This window comes from Parus major, chromosome Z (genome assembly GCF_001522545.3).
Source record: "Parus major isolate Abel chromosome Z, Parus_major1.1, whole genome shotgun sequence".
NCBI lineage: Eukaryota > Metazoa > Chordata > Aves > Passeriformes > Paridae > Parus > Parus major.
In genome coordinates, this window is record NC_031799.1 from 70,983,749 (window position 1) to 71,010,320 (window position 26,572).

At 38.7% G+C, this 26,572-nt stretch overlaps 1 protein-coding gene across 1 annotated transcript in view; it reads left to right on the forward strand.

Annotated features, from left to right (window-relative positions):
* Positions 1-26,572, forward strand: part of FBN2 (fibrillin 2) — a 119,410-nt gene that overhangs the window by 34,630 nt on the left and 58,208 nt on the right. Inside the window, exons 9-19 of the mRNA XM_015615266.3 lie at positions 1,115-1,267; positions 2,030-2,263; positions 3,086-3,223; positions 8,590-8,709; positions 9,259-9,384; positions 10,026-10,148; positions 11,149-11,271; positions 16,554-16,706; positions 17,484-17,537; positions 21,046-21,171; positions 23,526-23,651. Coding sequence (XP_015470752.1) covers positions 1,115-1,267; positions 2,030-2,263; positions 3,086-3,223; positions 8,590-8,709; positions 9,259-9,384; positions 10,026-10,148; positions 11,149-11,271; positions 16,554-16,706; positions 17,484-17,537; positions 21,046-21,171; positions 23,526-23,651 — 1,476 coding nt within the window. The remainder of the gene's footprint in view (positions 1-1,114; positions 1,268-2,029; positions 2,264-3,085; positions 3,224-8,589; positions 8,710-9,258; positions 9,385-10,025; positions 10,149-11,148; positions 11,272-16,553; positions 16,707-17,483; positions 17,538-21,045; positions 21,172-23,525; positions 23,652-26,572) is intronic.

A 26,572-nucleotide genomic window follows, 5' to 3' on the forward strand; every position in this document is an offset into this window, starting at 1 on the left:
TTGTGTGCTCTATCCTATAATGGTTCAAATATTCTAGAAGTGTAATTTCTCATTTACTTAGGAGAAAAGTGAAAGATGTAAACCTTAAACCAAAATATTTTATTCTTCCTGGTTTAAGATGAATATTTGCTTTCAAACAAACTACTAGGATCTGCTCAGTTTCTGTAATCAGCAACATATCTTCTCAAATTACTTGAGCTGCACTTGTAGACAACATTCAGGACTGTGACAATAAAATATCATGTGCCCTTGAAGGGGAGTAGTTTTCACATGGCATTACTAAATGCTGTACTTTCAGTCAACTGAACAGAGCAGACTGAATAGCATTTTTTTGGTTTGATACATCTAGGATGTATCTAATCCATAACATCTATCCATCTGTAAGAAGGAAAAAATTAATTAAATTAATTCATTTTGTTTGCTGTTGCTACATGAAGCAACTCAGGTTTTGGCATAATAGGATTTCTATCCTCCATCCATCCATCCATCCATCTATCTATCTATCTAGTTTTTGTTTGTGTTGCTTTGTGTCTTTCATATCATCCATAAGTCCTATTGCATTGAGCAGACTTTGGGATTGCACGGTGGATTAATGCAAGGCTAAAGCCACTTCACCTGTGTGATCCTGCAGTAAATGGGGAACACGTGGGTCAGATAATTATTGGGTGCATTTTGGGTCATGGAGGAGTTTTTGTTTGGTTGGTTTGTTTTGGTTTTGTTGGTTTTTTTTTAGTACAGCTTGTAAAGCATTTTCACCCTTACCTCAGGTGAACGAGAGTTGGTAGCTTTGACAGCTCATGTTGATGCCTTTTTCTCTGGCCCAAAAAATAGACAAGCCTGTTCTGGATTCTCCCCTCTTAGGATGAGTTCCAGGCCCTGTTTACAAAAGTCTCATCTGTGAAAGCTGCTTGGTGTCTAAGGAGAACCAAGACGGCAGAGGGAATTTGTTTTATCTTTCTGCCCAGGAAAATGTTGAAACTAAGCTACGATAGAAGGCTACAATGCTGCAAGTATTTGTGTAAAGGATACAGAGAATACATAAAAGAAAGAAAGATAAAACTAGAACGGCATCAAGGTCACTGTTTTTGGTTTTTGTTTTTAACTTGACCTCCAGATCAGAGAGCAAGCAGCTGTTTCTCCAGCACTGCCAGTGGCCGCTGTGCACAGGAGCTGCCCGGGAGGTTCACCAGAAGGCAGTGCTGCTGTGAGTCTGGCCACTGCTGGGCCAGTGGCTCTGTCCCTGAGGTGTGTCCTGTCAGAGGATCTGGTGAGTGCCCTGTTGGCTTGGCTGGTTTATTTTTGCCTTCTTGCTGTTCATTCTGCTTCGGGTGGAGGTCATTGGGGTGTTTCAAACTGCTTTAAAATGTAGGCTGAACAGAAAAAAATAAGGTCATGGATTGCATTATTATTCATTTCTGTGTTTTTAATACTGATATTACCATCTGTTAACCATTTTTCTGTTTGGTCCATAGTTGTTTGGCACTTGTTTCTTTAATGTCCTTTTATTGACTTTGGAAATAGTTTTTGGGAAATGGGAAAGATTTTGTGGTCAGGCTCAAAGAGGAAATGACTCTTAGGGTCCATATTTAATTTTGATTTAAAGGAACAGCTGCTCTCTTGTTCTGTTGCATTTTGGGTTACTTTGAACTAGAATGCACCAATTTTAGGTTGTTCTTTCATTTCTGCTCAGAGAGGAATAGTGCACATCCCTAGTATTTTCTAGGTAAATGAATGAAAGTTATTTTTTTTATCAACACCTCCGAGAGACCAGGGTGTGACAGTGCTGCTGTCAGCACATCAAGACAGTTTCAACAAATAGTTGAACAAACACTCCTAAATTACAGCATTCCTTTTTATTATTTCTAGTGCCCTTCCTCAAGCAGCACCTTCCACAACCAGGGGAGGTTCAGAGTGGCAGGGGGAGATGAGGAGTTGCCATCCTGGATTTTGTAGCATGAAAACAGGAGAAGCTGACCCTTTCTTTTTGAAAGGGAGAGAGAGGCTGACCTGGTGTGTCCTTCTCTGGCAGATGACCACCGCAGGCTGTGTGTGGACGGTGCCCCTGCCCGAGGCGGCTCCCGGCGCGGCGGAGCAGGAGGGAATGGGTTCCTTCCTGGGAGCAATGGAAATGGCTTTGGACCAAGAGGAGCAGGGTTCATCCCCATCCCAGGAAGCAATGGATTCTCCCCAGCTGTGGGAGGAACAGGGGTAGGAGCAGGTGGTCACAATCCCGCTGGAAGTGGCCCAATCATTACAGGGCTGAGTAAGTGTTTGTGTTCTGACTTGTTTCACTCTTTTTTTCACTGTTCTTTCTGGTTTTCCTTTATTTTTGCTGCTCAGTCTGGGTATGATTCAGTGTTCTTACCACTTAAAAATGACTCTGCCGTTCAAGCACATTTTAAACACCTCAGCTGATACATCAGGAAGTTCGGGAGCCCCTTTTTCAACAAAAGATCAAAGGAAGAGGTTTTTGCTTGACTTCAGTTACAGAGTCCCCGAGCCTGTGTTGTCCCTGTTGAGGTGTCTTTGTCAGCACTAATAAAACTCCAGATTTCTAAGTGTTTTCAAAAAAACACTGGGGTTTAAAATAAACTGTCTTCTGTATTTTCTCTTCCAACTGTAAAACCTACTTACTCTGCAGAAGCACTGCCTTGGCTGGAAGCCCAAGGTGAATAATTTTCTGGCAGAAGTCTCCTGGATGTAAACATTGCTTATGACATGTGTAAACACATCTCTGGGATCACAACCATTGAGATCATAAAGTGTTAGAAGTATTACTGAGGTACACCAAGAATTGCTTTGACTTTTACACAAATCATGGTTTATCCATGAGTTCACTGATAGGCCTATCAGGCTATAGACAGAAATGGTAAATCATATTTAAGAATGTTTGTCTAATACGGTTTTTTTTCCAAGAAAGGTTGTTAGTTTACTGTCAGGTCAACAGATAGTGCTTTGAGAAAGGCTTTTTATAAGTGTTTGTGCACCTGATAACATCCTTTCTGAAACCAAGTATAATATTCATATTTATTTCCATTTGAAAATCTGAACATTTGCCTCTCACTCTGATTTTTTTTTATATTAGCAATACTCAATCAGACAATAGACAACTGCAAGCACCATCCCAACCTTTGTTTGAATGGACGTTGTATACCAACCCCCTCTAGCTACAGATGTGAATGCAACATGGGATATAAGCAGGATGCAAATGGGGATTGCATTGGTGAGTGCACATTTCACAATCTGTTATTCTGATGTTCTTCAGCTTAAAAGATGGGGGTTTTTTACAAAAAGAAATCTTATTAGTTTTAATGATAGCGCTCCTCAGAGAGGGTGAAAAGACCGTGGTGTTAGTTATAAAAGAATAATTTCAATTTGCTATGAGAGCTATCTGTTTTCTTACCAAGGGAAAAAAAAAAAACTTTAATTGGAAATACTGGTATTGGGTATTCCTATGCCTGTACTTAGGGGTAATTGTCCATTTTTGTCATATTTGGTAAAGTAAGGTCTGCTTCATTTTCTCTTCTGTTAGGCTCACAGAGTTCCTTTTTTGGGATGTAGTATTGATCAAGATGATGAAGGGTAGAATTTATGTTTTTCCTCCTCATAAGGATTAATGGCAGTTTGAAAGATATCAAATAATTTCAAAATGGCATTAACTAACTTCTGGTTAAATTTACATTTCATATGAAAATATGGAATGCTCACTTTATATAACAAGAACCAAATTTGGGATCCTACACTTTTATTCAATTACAGTGGAATTCACTCTTGCAGTGTCCAAAACTCATCAGTTATTTCAGAGAAAATAGAAGATTTGGGGATTCTTGTAGGGTGGTTGTGTGGAGGGAAACCCCCTGTGCAGGATACATTGATTAATGTTTAGGATCCTAAATGAAAAGTATTGGTTATATTTTGGGTTGAACCTTTAATTACTGAGTCTTTATAAAGAGATGGAGATCTGTGAATGAAAAATATCACACAAGAGCTTGGCTTGGCTCACAATAAGTGTGGGATTAGAATCAATTTCTAATGTGTCTGTGGATTGCAAGTCTCCTCTTAATTCAGCTGTGCACTTGCATCAGAAAGGTTGGTTATACCTGCACTATTCCTGGCCACTGGACACCCTCATTTTAGGAAAACTTAGTTTTCTTAAAATGTTTCTGAGTTTCCAAAGCAGTTGAACTGCTCCCATAGTCAAACATACAGGAAGTTTTCAGAACATCTAATCTAATTTAAACACTACATTTGCAAAAAAAAAATCAGCTTATTGTTATTTCTTGTCTTATCCTCACTACACAGGGAAAGGTGTCCAGTACCTTCTTCATTTCACTTTTTTGTACTTGAAGGTTGATTTAGTTCTTCCAAGTTGTCCTTTATGATACAGTGAGCCTGATTTTTTTTTAGCTTTTTTATTTGGGTGAGAGTTTCCTGTACCTCTGATCTCTGACTGGGAAGTTCAAATAGCTTAAATCTCTTGCTGCATCCTTGAGTCTCAGGAGCCATAATCCCACTGTGAGTGGGGAGAAGTGAGTTTTGTGATGTCTGCCTTGCATGGCTGCTCTTTATAGAGTATGGAGAACCCCGGCTCATTTATTGCAGCACTAGATTTTGCATCACTGAAATCAATAAGATTTTTAACTCTGGTAGACCTTGACTCTCAAGGACTATCTAGTGTCTTGGACTATCTTTCTTTGAAATCTAGTTCATATCTTGTACTCATGTTTTTGTTTCTCGGGGGTCAAGTTGAAAACAACATCTGAAGCACATAGGATGTAGTAGGTAGAGCTATGAACTTAAAGTTTTTACTTTTTCAGTTGTCATTGGAGTATGGCAATAATCTGTGTTTTGAAAGGCCCATCAGCTTTACATGTCTGGGTGCTGGGACAGAAGAATGCTCTTGATAATGGGGCTGTCATTCTGTCCCTGTCCCTTCTCTGGGGTCACCCTGCAGGACACTTGATGGCAGCCCCTTCTAGTCCAGGTTTGTGATAATAGTGAAATTGTATCTATTTTTCAGTTTGGGGTCCAAGTTCCTGAAAACTGTGAGGTTAGGTTGATAGGTGTATTGGGGGAGGAAAAAAAAAGCTGACCTGGTTAATTCTCTAGTGTACAGGTGTGTGCCCAGTAAAAATGTCTGCTCACTTAAGGAACTTAGTCTTGATTTTGCAATGCTTAACTCAGCGTGAAAGAGTAGACTGAAAACAGAGACAATTTAGGATGCACTGGGATCAAAACAAAAATTTCAATTGGTTTAACAAAAGCTGAAGATGCAGTGCCAGCTACAGTGCTGTCCCACATTGAAAGCATGGAAAAAGACCCCCAAAATGGCTCCAAAAAACTTAAGTGTCATTTTGCCCAATTTTTTCCTGCATGAAATGACTTAATTATTACTGATTTCAGCTCTGCAGTGGTTTTCCTTTTCAGTAGCTGCTTGAAATCAAATGGTTTATAAGAGAGTGAACTCTATGAATTATAAATTACTCTGTGAACTCTCTATATAACACAGCTTTGTTTCACTGTTGTTTTCTAACTGTATTATAAGGAAGTAGCCAAAGTATCTTAAGTTCCCCACTGAATCTGGGATTTGTGGACAGTAATTGCTGCAAATTACACAGAAAGTTTCTTGGAAATGTGGGCAGGCACTTAACTGCAAGGATTTCATGTGTGTGCTGATACATATTAAATTAATTAAAAGGCTTGCTTGAATCTAATTTGAATATTTATCTTATTACTGAAAGAACAGTCTTGGGGAATTTGGAAGTAGGGTTATGGCACCAAAATGAACATTATTTCTGTACTTCTCTGCCTACCTGCTCCCACAGCAATAAATTGAAGACCCAGAAATAGTTACATATTTTTCTGTAGAGTTAAAGAAAAGTCCTGTTTCAAGATTAATCCTGCCAAACTAAAACAAAATATGGGGTTACTTACTGTTCTCTGACCTGACCTTGCATTATGCTGTTCTCACAACAGAGCACGCCTGATAGACCAAGGACCATGAGTGTCCAAAGTGGTCTGACTCTGAATGGTCAGTCCTTTTCTCCAAAATAGACAGTTTTAATTTTATTACCTTTCCTTATTCTTTTCTGTTTATAAAAAACTCTGGATAAAACTATAGAGACTTTTAAAAAAATGGGAGAAAATCTGTAGGTGTGTTGTGTTGAATTTTAGTTGTCTTGTCAATGCAAATATCCCCATTTAAAATTTTGTAACTTGTCTGCAGACTCATTGCAGTAAGTCTTTTAAGTGGGGGGTTTTGGAAGTTTCCTACTGTACCTGAGAGAGTTCTGACATCTGTTAGAATTTTCAGAAAAACTGAAAAGTGGAGATGTGTGTGAGGCAGGTGTTGAACAAGAAGTGTTTGTCATTGAAGGGGTTTGCTGGGAGACAGAATAAATGGGTTAAATATCTGTCTCAGACGTTTCCTGTTTATACTGCAGGAATATACATGCTTTCAATGCAAACTCAAAGCCAACAACTCCTTTATATTAACATCCATTTGCCATTTCCCTCAGTTATCAGGAGCTTATGAAAATAAGAACATCCTAAGATGAATATTTCATGTGGAAATCATGTGATGCACATGGCTTTGGAAGGATTTTCGAAGCTTAAGTCAGCTGTTTCATGGAGAAACTCTGCATTCCTGCTGTAGAGTTTCTAAACTTACAGACAGATCCTTTTTAGCATGAACATGGGCTTTTTTGAAGCAAGTTGAAGCCTGTAATAGAGAAGGTCCAAAATGTCATTCTCTGCAGGAAAACTAAACAAAACAGGTAACTGCTGTAACAAGTATTTATAAGTTCCCTCTGTGCTCCCTTTATGAAAATAAAGCAAGATATAATTCAGTAAAGTAATTTGAATTAGGGCACTTGACAAAAAATTATTGTCAAAATGTGATTCAGGGTTTGATGCTCTGTTGGTAGCTGAGGACTTTGTTCTGAAGGGGAAGTGTTCAGTCCTTGACCCCTTCCTATATCAGCTGAGAAATGAGGAAAAATTACCTCTTGTGAGGAATTACCCCATTCATGACAAATGCTCTTGGTTTAAACTTTTGTGTTCATTAACACAGTATTTCCTATTAAATATGGGGTCTTATTTATGATCAAAATAGAACAAAACTAACCTTTTGTTGTCTTTCACATGGAACAGCACTTTTTGGAAAATACAGATAAATATTCTTATAATTTCAATTTCTTCTTGCATCCCAGTATTCTCAAGATTTAATGAGCTGAGTTCTACAACCAGATTTGATAAGGAGTGAGTGGAAATGATCATGAAAATTGCCCTGGGATTTTCCTGGTATTTCTGGAAGGACATGCTGAGAAATGCACTGGAAAATCATCATTGTTAGGAACTGATCAGCAGTGGCTTCAGAGATGCTTAATAGCAGCTTTTAGCCAGATGCAGAAACTCCTGTGAATCACCACTGGCTTTGTGGTGTTAAAAGCCTGCCTAAATGAAAAGCTGAGTAATTACAAACATATTTTTAATGAAATGAAGGGCTTAGCTGGGAGAAGTCAAATTAGCAAAAGCTGCTGATAAATAAATGGGGGATTTCATCAAGGGATCTGTTTGTCACCTGTAAACTGAGCTCTAACAAAGAGTAACTGCTTAGGTCATCCTTCAGGAGCTGCAGTGGGGACTGAGCCTGCAGTCCTGCCCTGCCAGACCAGTGGGATATACCCACTCTGCTCCCTGGATTACAGTGGGCAAGGATCCTGGAGGGTTTACAGAAATGTAATGGGGAGAACAGTCAATGTTATTTCAGATCTGGGAATAGCTGTTGTGAGCCAAAGACACGTCTGACACACTGGTAACTACTGGGCATCAGATTTGGGCTCTTGAAAAGAACTGTTGAAGTTTTCAGAGCCCCATGTCAAATAAAAGTTATTTCTAAGCAGCTAGCTGACATTTGAATTGGTTAAAATGTGTTTGGTTGCACCCAAATACCCAAAATTTTGGGAAAGGGAGAGTAAGGTTACCTATTGTAGAATAGGGTTAGGTTAAATCTGGCATTACTCAGTGCAAAGACTGGGGCTGAGGATGCAGTGGGGCATAAATAACTGAGATGTGGTGCACAGACTGTGGTCTCATTAAGAATCCCTCCTGCTGGTGTGTGGCCCCTCCTCACTTTTTCACAACAAACCTGTAATATAATAGGGGTAGGTTTTGGGTGCTGTGGCTTGCTCTCATTTTTAAGTGCCTATTTTGCTTAATATTGGTTTTACTCTGAAGGAGCATAAATGGTCATTGAATTAAATGAAACTGTATTGTATTAAGTCAACCATTAAGGCAACCATCAGGTCTCAAAATGGTCAGGAAGGTTCTTTTTCTGTTGTCCCTCAAGATGCTTACAAATGATGCAGAGCCTCTTCACTTCTTACAAATGCCTGCCTAGCTGAACCAAGAACAGCCCTGTGTTCCTAGCACAGCAGTGATTTTGCACCAGGAGCAGGCTTTAGTATTTAGCATTTGCCTGCTAGCTGCCATCCTTTTCACTCAGAAGCTTCCAGACTTGGGGGGGAAAAACCCAAAAAACGTTGTAGATGTTGTGAAGTCACTAATGCTGCTCTGTGCTGCCAGCAGATGTTGATGAGTGCACATCAAACCCCTGCTCCAATGGGGACTGTGTCAACACACCCGGTTCCTATTACTGCAAGTGCCACGCAGGTTTCCAGAGAACTCCTACCAAGCAAGCCTGCATTGGTAAGAAAAGTGCTCCATGTCTGCTGGCATTGCAGATGTTCTGACCCCTTGCATCAGGCTCTGTTTGAATTTAAAAAATACAAGTGCAGTTTCAGAAAATCCCAGTGTTAAATCAGTTGGCATTCTGGATCTAGGCTGCTGCCTCATTTGTTCTGTTGTTGTCTTTTAATATGTATCCATTATTCTGGAATACCCATTAATTTCCCAGACAGAATTTTTTTTAAAAAAGCAGAAAATTTGAATGACAAGTGCATTTTTGTGTATGCATGCAGATAAAAGTGTGAGTTAGCTTTTTAAAAGTATTCATGAGGGAATTGCAAAGCATCACAAAATGTACCATTTGCTGTACATGTCTGTAAAAATAATATTTTTCCCTGATGCAAGGAGACCAAATTCTTAATTTTGAACTTTATTCTAAGTAATATTTGAGTGATGTGCCAGTATTTTTCAGAGCAGTAGTTGCCTCTAAATGCATTTTTATCTTACTGTAGTTGTCTGTTTGTGTAGGATTTTGTTTGTTTGGCTTGGTTTGTTTTTTCTTCCCCTCAGATATCGATGAGTGTGTTCAGAATGGTGTTCTTTGTAAAAATGGCCGGTGTGTGAACACTGAGGGGAGCTTCCAGTGCATTTGCAATGCTGGGTTTGAACTGACTGCAAACAGAAAAAACTGTGTGGGTAAGGACTCTTCTAAAGAATGGGGCAGGCATTAGATTGGTGGTTCTAGAAATTGTACTTCACACTGCAGGTAAGGGTTATTGAAGCTTTCCTTTTCTGAAATACTGTGAACTTTGAAGTCCTTCCTTCAAAGTTGTCATACAAAAACATATGATTTCAAAGAAAATTTGAGGTAATTTTTGTTTTTGAAGCTGCACCTCTCCTCAAGAGTCCTAAGAATAATGTTTTTCCACAAAGTTTCATATCAAATGATCCATAAGTCAGCACTGGGGAAGAAAATACCTGTTTTTAATTTTGGCTGCACAGTGTCAAGAGAAAACCTAGCTAGGTAAACAGCAAGCTTAATTCTCTCAGGTGATGGAAGCTTTTTATCCTCTCATGTATGAAGGAAAGACACACCCTGTTCTTTCATACACAGCCTGCTGAAATATGCAAAGCAGCTGATCACAACATGAAAAAGAAAAAAAAATTGCTGCTTTTCCTGTGGAGTGAAAACTCTTGAGGTGCTTTATCAGAGTTATGATTAGAAACCAATCTTCAAGTGAAGAAATATGCCACACCAGTCCTGACTGATTATTCTCATTGTGTTGTCTTCTGGAGGGTCACAACCTAACAGCAATTTTCTTTGCAATGTTTTGTAGACCATGATGAATGTGCCACGACAAACATGTGCTTGAATGGGATGTGCATAAATGAAGATGGGAGTTTTAAATGCATCTGTAAACCAGGATTTGTCCTGGCTCCAGATGGACGTTACTGCACTGGTATGTGAAATTTGGGGAATATTGATTGAAAATGGCTTTTCCTGTCTGTTCATCCCTGCAGGAATGCCAGTCTGGTCATATGGATTGATTCAATGCCATGTAACACCTTGCTACTCACTAAAGTAGATTTCTTTAGCTGCCTGGATTAGAAATAGAGCCTTAATTTACTGAAAGAAGTATTTAATGGTATTGTGGAAGCCACAACAATCAATAAATTAGCTTCTGAAAACTCTTGGAGTGTTGTAAATGGATCAAAACATTCAGGTCCTTTGTGGAATGGTAAAGTGAGCAGCAGTATGGTAAATTTAAGAGGTTTGAAAGATTTTACATTGATGAGCCCCCCCCATTTTCCACATCATTATTCTGATAATTCAGAGTTCATAGCACTTGAGTCATTTTACGGGGCACACAGCATTACAAACTTTTTAAGGTGCAATCACTAAAAACAGCTGTTGAACATTTCAATAATACAGTCTGATCTAGCTTCAGTTTCAGCAAACTAATTGAAGATACCTATTGCTGCCCATTGAGGTAGGTTTGGGCTTGAGCAACCTCTAGTAATCATCTAAATTGTTAGTCTTCTGATTTGAAGTTGAACTGTTTCTACTACTTGTGCTTTCCTTAATTACATGCATTTGTGCTTAGAAATTGATGACCACTTAGAAGTTGGAATTAAAATTAACCATCGTGAGGATATTTTGTGTGCACTGGTCTTCAGCCACATGTGAAAGCAAAAATAAAATACCATGGGGACAAAGGGGAAAATTTATTGTTGTTTTGCTTGATGTTAGAATATGAGAATACATGAGTTCTGCAAGTTTTGAGGATTTTTTTGTTTGTCTGTGTAGCTGCAATTTTGATTATTCCAAGATAAAATTTTTGTGAGAAATAAAGATATTATTATCTGCTGTCATAAAGTAATTTGATAATGTTCTGAAACTATTAGCTGTAATCTAAAAAAAAACCAGATTGATTGCTGAAGTGTCTTGCCTCCTTGTAGATATTGATGAATGCCAGACATCAGGAATTTGCATGAATGGTCATTGCATAAATACTGAAGGCTCATTTCGGTGTGATTGTCCACCTGGCTTGGTTGTTGGAGTTGATGGTCGTGTGTGTGTGGGTAAGTCAGATTGATTCTTTTTTTCACCATAGAAAACCAAGTGGAAATACCAGGTTAATTAATTATTAAATGCATCAAATTATTTCATTCTAAGTAATATTGACATTGAACCACAAACAAGATGCAATCCCATAATTATATTGTTAAAGGACAAGAAACATAATTTCCTCTGTGGAATTGGAGAGGCATTGCCTCTTGTTTACGTATTGCCATATAAAAGCAAGCTTAAAGTGCTTACTCTTCCTGGCATCTCCTTTTGGTTTTAAGACATCCCCTTTCCAGTCTGATGAAAAATCGTATTTTGCCATGTAATCAGCATTTTATCCTCTCAAATGGTACTGGTTGGCATTTAAGAGATAATTCACTAAGCTCTGCTAGGAGCTCTATCATATCTTCAGGGAGCTTGTGGGACAAAAAATGGATCATTTTCAAGCTGATAAATTCAAGAATTAAATTCAAGAATTAAAAGGAGTTTGGAGGGCAAGAAGTATTCAATCCCTCATTCTCTGCTGATTGCTGATGAGGAGGGAGGAGAGGAATAAATATTTGATAGGGATTTCTGAAATTTTTGATACTCTGTGTGCTGTGCAATACTGCACAGTATTTTTAATTTAATCCACAGGAGGTACCATCTTTTCCCTCTGTGTATCAAACATCAATTCTATATCCCCTAAATTTCTCCAACCCCAGCTCCTGCATGTGTCTGTCATGAGGCATATTAGTGACCAGAGACTCTACAATAATCATATTTATTAATTAGTGCTATGACTGTTCTTGTTGATGGACTCATGGATATTGCATCTGCCTTTGTTTTATCAGTGTATCTCCAGCTAAAGGAAAACCAGACTGCATCACAGTGCTTGGAGGTTCTCACACCAAAGGGATGGGACATACTAAATCCTTGTGTTGCTCTTACCAGCTCATTTCAAGTAACATTTCAGGTGTTGCAAAAGTTCGAAATTCTTCAAAACAGAATCTAGGAGAATTCTTCCTACCAAGTGCCAGCATTAAGCTAGCCCCTTCTGTTATCACTTCACCTTTAAAAATGCATGATAAAAACTGAGACTGTCTTAAAAACATGGGCTCAAAAAAAGCTAAAACACATGCTCAGTCTCTCAGTTGGAACCCAAATTTTGTTGTTTTAAATAAATTAAATGTTCTAGTAAGCAAAACTGTACTAAAGATTGAACCAACAAAAGCAAGTTGTGTTCCCTCCTGTGTGGTGGCCGAGTTGTTTTCTTCTGGTTTTTATAAAGTTTGGAGAAAAGCAGTGAGAAGTTAAACAATGAGAAAAGGCCTGGTGTACTGCTTTAAATACTGGATTTTCACTGCTCAGTGGCACACCAACAAAACCAGATTTGAGTACAGGCTGTTCAGTACCTTTTTTATGTTCCAAGTTGGCCTCATCTTTACCCGTGTCAGTGTTACAGCTGCAAAGAATCAATACAGTACTCAATTTTCTGTGCTTTCAATTACCTAATGTTGCCACAGTACGAGCAGCAAAAGACTTGACAGGTTGGCCATCATCTGTGAACACCATTTATTTAGGTTACGTGTTACACAGCTTTAAGATTTACCATAAATGCTTACATTTTCAACAGGAAGTACCCATTGTAGGACAGAAAATCATAAGGCAGAATCATGATCTAGTTGGAAAATTAATTTTTAAAAGATGATGTAATTATTCCAGCCATAAAGTAACATAGGAAATTTCAAATACTGCGTAACAAAATATCCTCACATATTACTTGAGAATAGACTTTCCAAGCCAATCCACTGTTCAGAACTGTGTATGCATGTTTATATATAATCCATATGCTGTGTTAACTACAGGAATTCTGAGTCTGGCTGTTCTATTCCATATATTGCATGACCTAAATAATGCTTTTCAGTCATTCTGGCTGCTAGAAGATCATTGGTACTTGAAAATTAATACCTTAAATTGGACATCTTGTAAGAGCATTCTCACAAGTCTGCTAGGTAACTAGAAAGGAGTATAAAATCTGAGAGTCCACAGTCCAGCTGTCCCCCTGTTTTCTCTGAGCTCTGTTTTACTTCTGAATAATGACCTTCGTCCTGGTGGGAGCACACATAGAAAAATAATGCTGTTTTACTTAGTATTTTTAAGTATGGCTGAGTAAGTCACAAAATGATACACAGGATTGAAAAAGGTACAGCAAAGGGGAACAAATGCTTGGAACAGGAACAGTTACAGAGTCATGGAACAGCTAGATAAATACGAGCCAAACTTCCAGTATTTGAATACTTTCAGGCTTTTTAGGTTTGGCTGTACTTCCAGCTGCAGCTCCATGCTTGGACACCTCAGCTGGCTCTGTGTGTGAGCGTGTATCACCTCAGAACTTGTACTGACCTGTGGCTCCAGCTTCACACAGTGTTGTTTGTTCTCTGCTGAGACGCTCCTAATTACTCTGCCGAGACCCAGAGTCATCCAGGACACAGAAACTAAACTTTTATTTTACTGCAGCAGTTTTGTAGAGCCAGATGGAAAAGTGTTTGTCCTAAGCCCAATTTGTCCTTCTAAGGTTCCTGGATGGGTGCAGTGACTTTCCCTGAGTGTGAGTCAAGCACTGGTCCACCTGATACTGACCACAAATGTGGTGATGATCATTTTTGTAGGTATTGAAGTGCTACACTGCCAAATTTAAGAAGTGCTAGGCCTTGGGAAGGAGTGGAGAGTCCCATAAACAGGTACACGGGTACAGCAGCAGCAATGCTAATATCTGATCCAGGGCAAAAAGTAAATTCTTGGTGCTCTGAAATGAGTAGCCAGAGGCTAATCAGACTAAACATGGGGAGCAGCACAAGTTCATCATGTGCAGACTCAGAACTCTTGTGAAATGGAGAACCTGAGCTTTGTCAGGTGCCTGCAGTGACTGAACCATCCACAACATGCCTGTCCTTCTCATTCTTGCTCGTGGCACAGCCCAAGGGAGACTTTATTCCTGTCACACAATTGGTGTTTCGCTGGTGGGAGAACCAGCTTGGTTGTTCATTCTTCACAGCCCTAGTGAATCACTGACTCTGAAGATCAGACTGTTTTCCTGTAACTAGTCATGCATTTGTCCCCAGGTTCTCTGTGTCACTTCTAAAAGCACTGATGTACGCAGATGCACTTGCTCTCCTGTGCAGAGAACTTCCTCACTACATCTTTAGGTGCCTTCAGCTACTTCCCACACTCCACATCTTTGAAAACCTTCCTCCAGAGTATTTCTTTCACACTTTCCAGTCTTCTGTCCCTCTGCAGTTTCCCTTGGTGCCATTTCCCTCCCTTGATTTGCTTCTCCATTCCCTCATAGACACTTAACTAGGGGGAATCTTCCTCTTGTGTGACAGGGCAGTGATTGAAGTCCCTTTGTTCATGGCAGAACTTGTCAGAGTGGCAGCTGGACTTGTCTGAGGTGCAGGGAAAGGATGTGATGCCACCAAGTATTTTGCAGAGTAAATGAAGAGACATTTCTTGTGTGAAAGTTCCTTGACTGTGTTCAAGCATCATAATCTTTTCCTGATGTCAAGTGCAAGCAAGTTGTACTGGCTTCACCTAGATTCTTGGCAAGGAAAAACCTCTAAAATCAAGGACATATTTAGCTGTGCTCCAGAACTATCTGTTCCATGGGATACCAAAAGCAAGAGAAAACATTTATGTGCAGGCAGTACTGTTTTACAGGAGCCAGCTTACAACACTCAAAGAGCCGACAGAACACATAAGGAATTGCCAGTTCTTATTTGAATTGGCTCTGGATATTCAACATTCACTGTAAAGCTTCTCATGCAACTTTTCTTTGTTGTTTTGGGGTCATACTTCAAGCAACTGTCTGTCTGGATTCCCTCAGTTTCTGACTCCACTCAGGCTCATGTCCAGGCCACAGTGGTTTAACTGGGGGCTGACAAGGAGCATAAATTAAAGCTGTGTTTTGTTATGGCCCATAAAAATACCTGAAACAAAGAGTATTTCTGCAGCTCCAGCAGTGTCTGTAGAATTATAGGAGTCAAAAGTAAAGGCTGTTTACTCTGTCTGTATCCTGCAGTTCTCAGCTACACATTTTTAGAAGGACTGTCCAAACACATGATTGTTAAAAGACCCCTAATACTATCCTATAAGCAAACATGGGAAAAAGCATTGAACCTTAGAAAGACCAAAACCAGAAAAATACAACAAAACCCCAAACAAGTGCATAAGAGCAATGAGAATGTCTCTGAGACTGCTTTTTATGCATTATTCATTGTTCTTGGATAAGTATAGGAGATGATTATTCCTGTAAAGGTAGGAATGGAGGGTCTCTTTTGGAAGATGCTTCTTCCTGCATCTTACTGGTTAAGGCTGTCAAATTGATTTAGGTGATTAAATCAACTGTAAGATTGGCAGCATGTACATGGTGAGTCTTACAGGTGTATGGGTGGCCTGTATAATTTTTCTGTTGTCTTTTTTTTTTTGGCATGATTTTTGGGATTGAAGAACCTTTCAGGTTTTTGTGTGTTTGTGTGGTAAGTGGTGGTTTATCCAGGCTATCATTTCCAGCCCTCTTCCCTAGGATGGCACTTGAACTTCCAGAGGGGATTTTTAATCACAAACCCCCTGAAGTTTCTTACAGTCTGGGCAGTAGCACTGCTTTCCTCACTGCCTAGTTGTGTGTAAGATTTGCTGGATTGCTGTTCCCAGCCAGATTGTGGTGTGCTAATCCGGCACTGGTGCCTGTTTATGTATAAACCTATTAAGATGATGATGTCACATAAATGCTGGTCTGAACAATCTGCTAAAATTGCATTTCTGTTGATGATTTTGAGGCCATGCTCCTCCTTTCAGAAGCAGGTATTCTCCCATATTACAGCCCTGGGCTGCTGGTGTGTTATCCTACTTGAGGAACCATTTAGGAAGTCAGAGATGTCTGTGGCACCTTCTCAAAGGGAAGAATCAGCCACCACATGCTGATCCAGGCCCTTCTGTGCTACTTTCTGGGATATTTGTTGATGGATTTACAGAGCTGCTTCAGGATGTGGGTTGCCTTTTTTGAGTCCTTTGGAATGCCTTTGAATTTACTCACAAAATCCTGGTTTAGGTGGTTTGAAAGTGCTCTGGAGAAAGCCCCAGGAGGTAACCACGCTGAGAATTTGCCTTGGTGCCATCAGGGTTATTAAAGCAGTGCAGATGTAGCCAGTGTGACCTTTTTGTTGACCAAAAATAAGGGGTTTCAGCTTTTGGGATAATATGCATACATTTCACTCTCAGCCTAAGGAAATAATTACTTCTTTCTGTTTTTCTGTAGATACTCATGTGCGCAGCACGTGCTACGGAGGCATCAGAAAAGGGCTGTGTGTCCGTCCCTTCCCTGGTGCTGTGACAAAGTCTGAATGCTGCTGTGCCAACCCTGACTATGGTTTTGGAGAGCCATGTCATCCCTGCCCTGCTAAAAACTCAGGTAAAATTTTGTGTACAGTGAACATACAGACTTTAAACAAAAATAATCTTGTTGAGATCACATTGTTCTATTTTATGCCCTAAAGAAAAGTGAACAGGGTGAATTTGGGTTCCTGAATTAAGTGTTTGCCATAAGTAATAATTCTTGCAAGAGAATAAGCTGAATTCTCCAATGAATCTTTAAACTTCCTGGTCCTATCAATCCAGCTTAAAAGAACAGCCCATATTCTTTCTAGAAATCTATATTTCATTTTATGAGAACCAATTCTTTGAGTAAACCTGGGGATTGATTTTAGAAAAAAAAATCTCGTGACTGTAGAGCTGCAGTGATGAACCTTGCACAGAATTTCCATTAAGTATTATTTTCTGAAGCAGTAGAAAACTATTCAGAAAAAAACAAGTAAAAGTGGCTGATTAACTGAATAACAACAGTAACTTGAGAGGATAGTTGTGTCAAAATTATAAAGAAATTGCCTGAGTGTTTACCTCTTGTCATCTAATTTTGATTTTATATATATACACACACACACACACACACACACACACACACATATATATATATATATGAAAGTTCAGGATGGAGTGTTACCTGACAGCTTTAGCTTAAATTATCTGTTAATGGTTGTTTCATGTGAACATTGGCATTCCCTTAGTTACATTGTAGAAAAATTTCTTTGGAAGAAAAATCATGTGGATTTAGTTTAGGATGAAAGAAGGTGAAATACTGGAAATAACTTTTTTTTTTTTCCCCCCCAACATCTCCACCTCAACCAAGCAGCTGAGTTCCATGGCCTGTGTAGCAGTGGAATAGGTATTACTGTTGATGGAAGAGGTATGTTGCATATTTTCTTTAATCTATATGACTGCCATGTTTTCGGGCAAATTTTGGGAGGAAATCTCTAAAGTGGGTTTTTCTGCATGGAAAATTTAAACTGGCCTCTCCCCCAGCCAGTTTGGGAGGTAAATTTCTTTTGAGAAAAGTGGAAAAAACTATTTATTTAACAAGCAATTAACAATTTAACAATTCCACATCATAAAGTAACTCCAGGACAATGATTAGAAGTTTTAAAAAAATCCTCAGAATTATATTTTTAGATAACATACTAGAGTGCAGTTTTTAATCTCAAGATTAATATGTTGATTTTAGTATTTTATTTCTCAAAGTACAGTATTTGAGTGTTGTTTTGAGAAAAGGCTGGAGTTAATTCTCTAGAACAGTGGATCTTGCCTGACCTTATGAAGAAAAAAAAAGTAACCTGTTTCAGAGTTCTGGCCTGTGATTTTTATTTTTTTTTTTTTTTTGAGATTAGAGATTTTTTCAGATTAGGCATAAAACAGTTCTCTCTGATTTGACAGAAGTCACATTTGCAGTTGATTTTCAGTCAGCTGGGATAGTAGCAAAGCAGGTTTTCACTTCAGATCCAGTGTTCACTCATGGATCATTTCCATAGTCAGATTGTTTCTGTGTAGAGTTAAAAATTGGAAGGGATCTTAACTGAAAAAAAACCACATCCTTACAAAAAAAAATCCTGAAAGTGACCAATTACATTTAGTACTGGGAACTGTAAAGCTTCAGATCCTTTTTCTAGTACCCAGGGATTTTAAAAAATCGTGGCTGAGCCAGGTCTGAAGTCAAGGCAAAGCATGCTGCAGGTGCCAGATAAGTGAAATGGATTGAAAAAGGAATAGGAGAATATAGGACCATAAAATTTACTGCTAGGTATTTTTCTGGTGTGTTAATAATTATTCTTGTCAGCATCAAAGCTCCTATTCTATGCAACAGGAAAAGAATAAGAACTCCCATCATTACCTTTAGTAGTAGCCTAAATAACCTTTAAAATACCACTTAAATAAAAGAAGTTCTGGTTTTGTTCAGTAGTGTAAGTATCTGCATATTTTTTTCTTCATTGCTTACCATGTTGTAAGCTTGTATGAGTAATTTGAAACCTGTGGAATTTATAAATTCTCTCAGTTAACTTTTCAGTGAATTAAATAAGTTCCATTGAAGAATCTCTAAGTCTCAGAGAAAGAATGTCAGCATTCAGTAATGTCGGAACTTGTTGTACAAGCAGCATCCTACCATAAGAATTTGCATGCAGCCTGGTAGAGAGATTTGTGTCCTTTTGGACACATAGAAAATAGAATTTCTCATTAATACATTGAAACAGCTGTGCTGTATACCAAATGCATGACAAGGATCATGGGTTCATGTCTCAGCTAAAATCCTCCTTTGTTCAGGTTTCTAGGGCAAACACTGGGTTCTCTGTACTTTTGTACAGCAGCATTGCAGCCAGTTTTCATGCTGCTGCTCCTGTCACTGCTTGTACACTCCTTGTGTGGCTTGTCCCCATGATTCAAACGTGTTTAGTAAGCTACAGGATGTATTTTGGTCTAAAGAAAATACAAATCTGAAGTCGTACGCTCAAATAGTATTTTCTTTAAAAGTTTTTCAGATGTCTCGTAGCATTGTGTTTTATCCAGGGATAGCATGGGGTTTTTTTCTAAATGCATATATGATTAAATGTAAACCAGTATCTAAACTGCAATGTAATTAAAGAGGAAATGTTCATTACAAAAAGTTGAGTCCTACAAGTACAAAACAAGCTTTTCATGAAGTCACAGCCAGGCCAGCAGCCTGTCTTTCCAGGGCTTGGGAAAGGAACTATTTAAGGTAATGGACTTACCATATGGAGGAAAATGCTGAAAAACCCTCTTTTCCTCAGGGGCAAGAAGTATTAAAATTAGTCTGTTCCTCTTCTTATAGTTCATATGAATATTTTGGACCTTTCCAACTACAGCAGAAATTTTATATGGGACTGTAAATTCAGGGAATATAACTCATCCATCATCCTTTTCTCTCTGTCTGAGGAAAATTTTAAATTTCCAACAAGTTCTTACAGGATTGAATATGTTTTAGTTTTGACCTGTGCATTACTTTTGTATTAGGAAAATTCTTGTGTCACCTCGTAATTTATAACTTCTTACCTAGATCACTAAACCACAGGCTCTGGGTGCATGGGCTAGGTAATTTGCATCAAGCTTTTTCTTACAAACACGTAGTTCCCTGTCAGTTTAGGTTGGAAAGGATATCTGGAGGTCATCCAACCTAGCCTTCTGGTCAGAGCAGGGGTATCATCAAAGTTGAACCATTTCTCAAGACCTTGCCTGGTGGAATTTGGATAATCTCCAAGTATGGAGTTCCCATAGCCTCTTTGGGCAGTTTCCTCCAATGCTTTGCGACACTCATGGTGAAGATTTGTTTTCCTGGTGCTTAATTTAAATTTCCACTGTTGTATCTTGCAAGTGTTGTCTCTTGCCATGTCGTTGTGCACCTCAGAGAGGAAACTGGCTCCATCTTGTCTGTAATCATCTGTTAAAATCAGGGAAGTGCTGTTAGAGGTCCCTCTGATATTCCCTCTTGCAGCTGAAGGAATCCAGTCCCTTCAGCCACTTCTTACACCTCAGGCACTGATGCTGCTGAGGGAATTTAGCCACGCTGACATGAGTTGTGTGTAGTCCAGGAGACACTTGGAGCACTCTGAGGGGAAAATTTCTTAATCCAGGTGATAGTTTAAACAGAGCAGAGGCATTTCTGGACCTGTTGATTACCAACACAGATGAACTAATTAGTGATGTCCAGATTGATGGCAGCCTGGACTGCGTTGGTCGTGCCCTGTTGGAACTCAGGCTGAGCTGAGGGCTGTGGGTGGAGAGTACAGACAGCACACTGAATTTCATCAGCATCAACTTGCAGTTTCTTAAGGCATCAGTGAATGGGATTCCCTGGGAAACTGCCCTCAGGTTTAAAGGAGCAGAACAGAGCTTTGAGGATGTTCTCCTGTGATCACAAGAGTGTTCTGTTCTGTTCTATTCTGTTTCTGTGTTAAGAGATCAGGCAAGAAAGGCAAAGGCCAGCATGGCTGAGTAAGGGTCAAACTGAAATGTAAGAAGGAAATTCACAATCAGTGGAACCAGGGAAGAATGCTGTGAGGAGCAGAGGAATGCCCAGATGTGTAGGCATGGGATTGGAAAAGCTAGAGCTCTCTGGGGCTGAGTTTGGCAAGGAGTCCAGGATTGTGACAGGCTTCTGTAGGTGCATTAGGAGGCTTGAGGAGTGGGCCCTTGTAAGGTGGCCCTAAACTGGACACAGTGTTCCAGGTTTGGCCTCCTACTGTCAAACAAAAGAGAATAATCTCCTCTCCCAGCCTTGGGGCTGCCCCTGTGCTGTGCCTTGACTCTGACTTGGAGCATCCAGTGAGTCAGGTGTTGCCCTCACCTCTCATGGGAACAGGTCTGTCATAGTCTGGGTCTGATTATCTTCTGTTGTTGTGCAAATACAGATATTAATGAGTGTGCTTTGGATCCTGATATTTGCTCCAATGGGATCTGTGAAAACCTGCGTGGCAGCTATCGCTGTAACTGCAACATTGGCTATGAGCCTGATCCTGCAGGAACCAGCTGTGTGGGTGAGTTGTTTCTTGCTTCTTTATTTTGTTGTGGCTGAAATATTTATCACTGTGTTGATGCTGATGTGACCTGACAGAATTTCAGCTTCAAGCTACAATCAAAATGCAGAAAACCTGGAATAATGCTTTTCTCAATCACTGCATAATTGTTATTCTTACTGTGTATTTTCCTGTCATTTGGTGGGTGAGTGTTGCTGTTTGGGAAGTCTGAGCAGGAGGTAGCATTGCAGGGGTTTCACTCTCCATCTAATTAGTTTTATTATTCATGGCCATATGGAAATCCAATGGTTTTTTGTGTTTTCTTTTGGGAATTCTTACATCCAAAAAAAAAGGATATTATACCACAAGTGCGTTGTACAACGATGTTGCTTATAGCCTTGTAATTTCAAGCAGAAAGGCGAAGTTTGTTTAAAATAAAAAATGGAAATCTCTCTGAAACCATTAGGATGTCCAAAGTATTGTCCTTAAGTACTGTATTTATTTTGGTGAATTACTGCTCTCTGCACTTAAAGGTTTACTTACCTGTCACTGCTGTTTGTGCTCAACACAACTCCACCAGTTTTGCTGGAGAAAACCTGGTCTGTATAGCTCTGATGTAGTTTTCATATCAAACATTCCTTCCTGGTGATGCAAAGCAAACACAAAGTAAAGAAAGTGTCTCCTTTCATCTGCTTGAATAAAGGAACTTTACATCTAGTTACTTCCTTAAGCCCTAAACATGACCTTTTGGCAGGAAAAGCTGCTGCAGAAAAGTATTGGTGTTTTTACTTTTAAAATGCTTCATGTAAAATTTGTTCTCCAAGTGGATATTTTGGGAAGGGGTTTTATTTAGCTAGTTACTCTTGGGATTAGGTAAGTGCTAGTATAATCTATGTATTTACTTAAATAAAGATAAAGCTGACTGACTGTGAGGATGTGTTTATCCTTGGGTAGAATTCTTCTGTAAAAGAATTTAAGTATGAACACTCAGATAAGAGGTTGAAAGGTTTTAATTAATTATGAGATACCAGGGAATAAAATGGTCATTTGTTAGAATGCATACAGTATTTTTGTCAGGTCTGAGTGGGTTTAAAGTATGAACTACATTGTTTGGTGTTTTTACAGAGCATGTCACAACAGATTACAGTCCAAATCTGAAGATATTGTATGAGATTCTAATGAAATAATGCATTCATCACACTGCACAGTTTGGGCTAAGGGATTGTATGCCCACAAGCTCAGAATTGCTCTTGAAAGTGTCAGTTTACAAATTTATTCCCCTTTTCCTTGGTTAAAATAAAATTAAGTTAGATTAAGGACAGGTTAGTAAAGAAGAGCTTTCTTTTTTTAATTCATGGCTGCCAGATTTAAATCTGGGATTCATCATCTGGGGAAATTTAGGCTTTGTTGTCTGAATCCTTCAGGAACAAGCATAGTTTGGAAAAGCTAAAGTAGTTGGGGAAACCAAAATTCTCCAGATTGTAGTTATATTGCATTCTCACTTTTCTTCTGTATTTTTGAACTTATAACTCTAAGAATCTATTTAAGATTTCAGTTGCAGTGTTAGGTTTGGAAAATCAAGCAGTCAATGAAGAGGAAACAACCTGAAGCGGGATAAAATGTCATGTTTATCCTGACTTACTGTATCCAAATTCTTCTGTAAGCATAGGTTGTTTTGACATGTGATAGGCATTAAAGGAAAAGGCTTAAAATTACGTTTTTTCTTCTTTCATAGAATAAATAGTAGGGCAATGAGGAAGACACATTACTTTTTATTAGAATTATTTTTAGTTAGTTTAAGATGAGTTCAGGGAATTGTATTAATATATGGGTTTTTCCTAGTTAGTGTGCTTGATATCCTGGTCTTAATCATAGGGTTTTTTTAAATGCAGTGTTCCTCTGGAGGGGAGATAAATGTGTTCTCTTGAGATGGCTGCCATACATGAACTGTACAGGACAGATTTTAATCCACTTCATGGATAACTAAAACAATTTTAGCCTGTAAGACAGAGTTAGAACAGTAATTAACACACTGCTGTTAGTGTGCTTTAAAAAAAAAAATAGTTAAATGGTTAAACTACTGTTTTCAAAGCACATAGAGCTTCATGAATTTATATGGTGTAGTCATAACAATGACAAAGATCACTGTTATGTGACCAAGGTTATTGACCAAACTCTGATGGTCAGGGTCATTGCAAGAAAACAATAATTATGCCTTAAAGACTAACCATGGACTAATTTTTGATTTGGCTAGTGATAAAAAAACAACTTTAAAGGCAGGACAGAAATTCTTGCAGTGAAAACCTGAAAGAAAATTAGAGCTTTGAAAGTAAGAAGTGTTGTTTTTGGTTGTGGTCTGTCTCCTGTCCCTGCAGACGTCGACGAGTGCTCTGTGAACGGGCTGCTGTGTGACAACGGGCTCTGCCGGAACACCCCGGGCAGCTACAGCTGCTCCTGCCCCAAGGGTTACCTGTTCAGCTCGGAGACAGACACCTGTGAAGGTGAGGAACCTGCACATCGCGTCAGGTTTGTTGTTTATTGTGTCATGTCCAAGCAAAACAGCACAGAGTGACGGCAGATACCAGAGGAGAAGAGCTGTGATGATACTTTAATCTCCACATTTCTCTTTTAATTTCTCTGCTTTTCAGTGTGTTGGGTATTGCTGTTGAATTTCTTCCAAGGTAATAATTTAATTTTATATGATAATGTTTTCCTTTGCATAGCTACCACCTTTTTAAACTAAAATAGAGGGGAATACGTGCCTTTGATCATGTAGCAGGAATACCGTGTCTGTCGTTTAGAGAAATGCATCATTCTTGATCACAGAGTTCCCTTTTTCTTTTCTCCCTTCTTCTCTCCCTTCAGTCTGTGGTAATAGTTAATTCTGTATCAAATCCTGTTATCTGTGGTGCATTCCAGGACCTGGGTATTACTGCCTAGTAATACTAAAATTGTCCTTTATTTTTACAGTATAATCAAAATTGCTTTCTTAACACAGATGTTAAAGCAGAAAAAAGTCATATAGCAGAAACTAATGAGAAATAAAATACATGAAAAACTGTTCCAAAAAAAGTAAAATTGGAAGCATTAGCTTATGTGCCAGCTCTTAATTAGTATTCGGAGTAGTACGATTTTACAGGTCTTCTCCGTTACTTTGTTTGGTTCCACAGTCTGTAAGTCTCGTGTAATCATTAGAAAGTTTTTATAGTTAAGTGGTTTGGCATTTCTTTAAGTGATGAAGAAGCTGTAATTCTTTGTTGCAAAACACTTACTTATGTAAGCCAGTGTAAGCATCCAGATTTTTCTGAAGTGGTGGAAGATATTACTATCCTCAGCTCCTTATCATTATTGGTCAGGTAGAAGTTACTGCCATACAGCTAAGCCAACACATGGAAAGGAAAATGGAAATGTTTTAAATTCTGGCAGTATAAAATTATTCACATGTTCTGTACAAAACATCTTCACCCCTTCAATGCAAAAGAAATTATACTCCTTTATATTTTAATACATGTGGGTTTCAGAGGTCACCTTTAAGAGTTAGTTCTTGCTCTTTCTGCATGTTACAAATTGTTACCACTTGATCAGAGTGGGGCTTTTTTTGTGCCAACCCTCATAGATTTACAGAGATTTCTGTGCCAAGTTGTCTCAGTGCCTATCTGCCAGCAGTGCTCAGGAATTTATTCTCCAGGGTCTGTCTTGGTGATAAGTGTCTGTGCACTGGAAGATTTCTGACTGTAAAAAACAATGTACTGTGTGCCCCTAGTGTACATGTTTCTTGAGGAATCTTCTAGACAGAAAAACTGATGTGGTGTATGGTAAGGGGAGGTGATCACTAGCAAGAACATCAGGGCATAAAGCATTGGGTAGATGAGAAGCCAGAATGCAGCCAATCTTGTTGAAATAAAATCTAAAATCTATCTAAATTTTCAAACAGTAAGCTTGGATTTATTTCTTAATGGCAAGAAATTATTATTAATGGTAAGAAACTATTATTATTAATAAATTTTGAATCTTGTAGTGAGATTGATGGCTAAATTTAGCCATTGAGGTAAAAAAAAAGTTGGTCAGAGCTGCTTTGTGTAAAAGTGTCTGTAAAACCTATTAAATGAGTTGTGTTTTTATTCATGTTGGGTAGGCAGTAGTAATGCTGGCTTGGCAGCAGAGAAAGAAACTATTCTCTTTCTGCCCTGTTTCTTGTAATTCGTTTTCAAGTTACAAATTCACTGGTTGTAAAAACCTGCTCTAGTCAGGAGCTCTGTGTTGAGCACTGAAAATGCCCTGATGCATAGTAGTCACCAAAAAACCTTTAGTATGACTCTCATCAGCAACTCTGAAGAAACAACAAAACCCTTCCTTGGTTTTGTTGTAGTTCAATTAAAATTTTTTATCAGTTTGTAACGAGGAGTAGGAGACTTGTTTGAGGCTCCTGAGTCCGTGAAAGTTGAGATTTTTATGACAAGCTCCATGGTTTAGTTTGTGTTTCCAGTGACATAACTAGTTAAATGTAAACCAGATGTGCTTTGAAGTTCATTTCCAGGAATGTACAGCGGACTGTTTCAATTTTTGTTTCTCTGACGTTTACAATGTACACTCACTTCACTTAAGAGGAAAAAAGAAAATTAAAACACACCTCAACAAATGTCTTCATACACAGTGGTTTTTATTTTACCACACAAAATAGTGTTAAAATCCGTTTGGTTTCTTGACTACTCTTTTAAAAATTACCATTTAGTATTATTATGAGAAGGTGTAGGGAAACAGTTTTTGGAGTGTGTTTACCTGGTACATTGGATACTTTTTTACTTGATTCAGCTGTGCACTAATGCTGAAATGCACTTGATATCATCTTTTAATTTTTTTTTCTTTTCCTGGATGGTGATTTTCCAGGTGTAGTCAATGCATTATTATCAGCCTATTACTATCCAAATTATTTGGGTTTTTTTTTTCATTCTTAGCATAGTGCTAAAGGATATCAAATGCAGAAGGGTCTGGAGCATGGTCCATGAAGCCAAGAGAGCTGCCTCTACTTTTCAGAAGGTGTTGAACTTTGGCCCCTCTATCTTCACTTTTTCCCTTCTTTGGTTGTAGTTTCAGGGACATTGGCTTCCAGGTGTGGCCATCAATTATTTTTTGTCAGGTTATGATTTAAATTCTGAAAATTTGAAACAAAAGATGTCTTTTCTTAACAGAAAATTGGTTGTAATCCTACCTAGCTTAATGTCAAGGAAAATTAAAGATAGGTATGATAACCTCATAGAAGCCCCATAAATGTGAAGCAATTTAAGTTTCATGCATCTTCTTGAAGTGTTGTTTTGGATAGTGGCACCTGTCTGTTTTTTACTTTGTCTTGCACATTGGTTGTGTCTGAGCAAACCTGTGTGAGGTCAGCTGCCAGCTGTTAAAATAGTGTGACACTTCACCT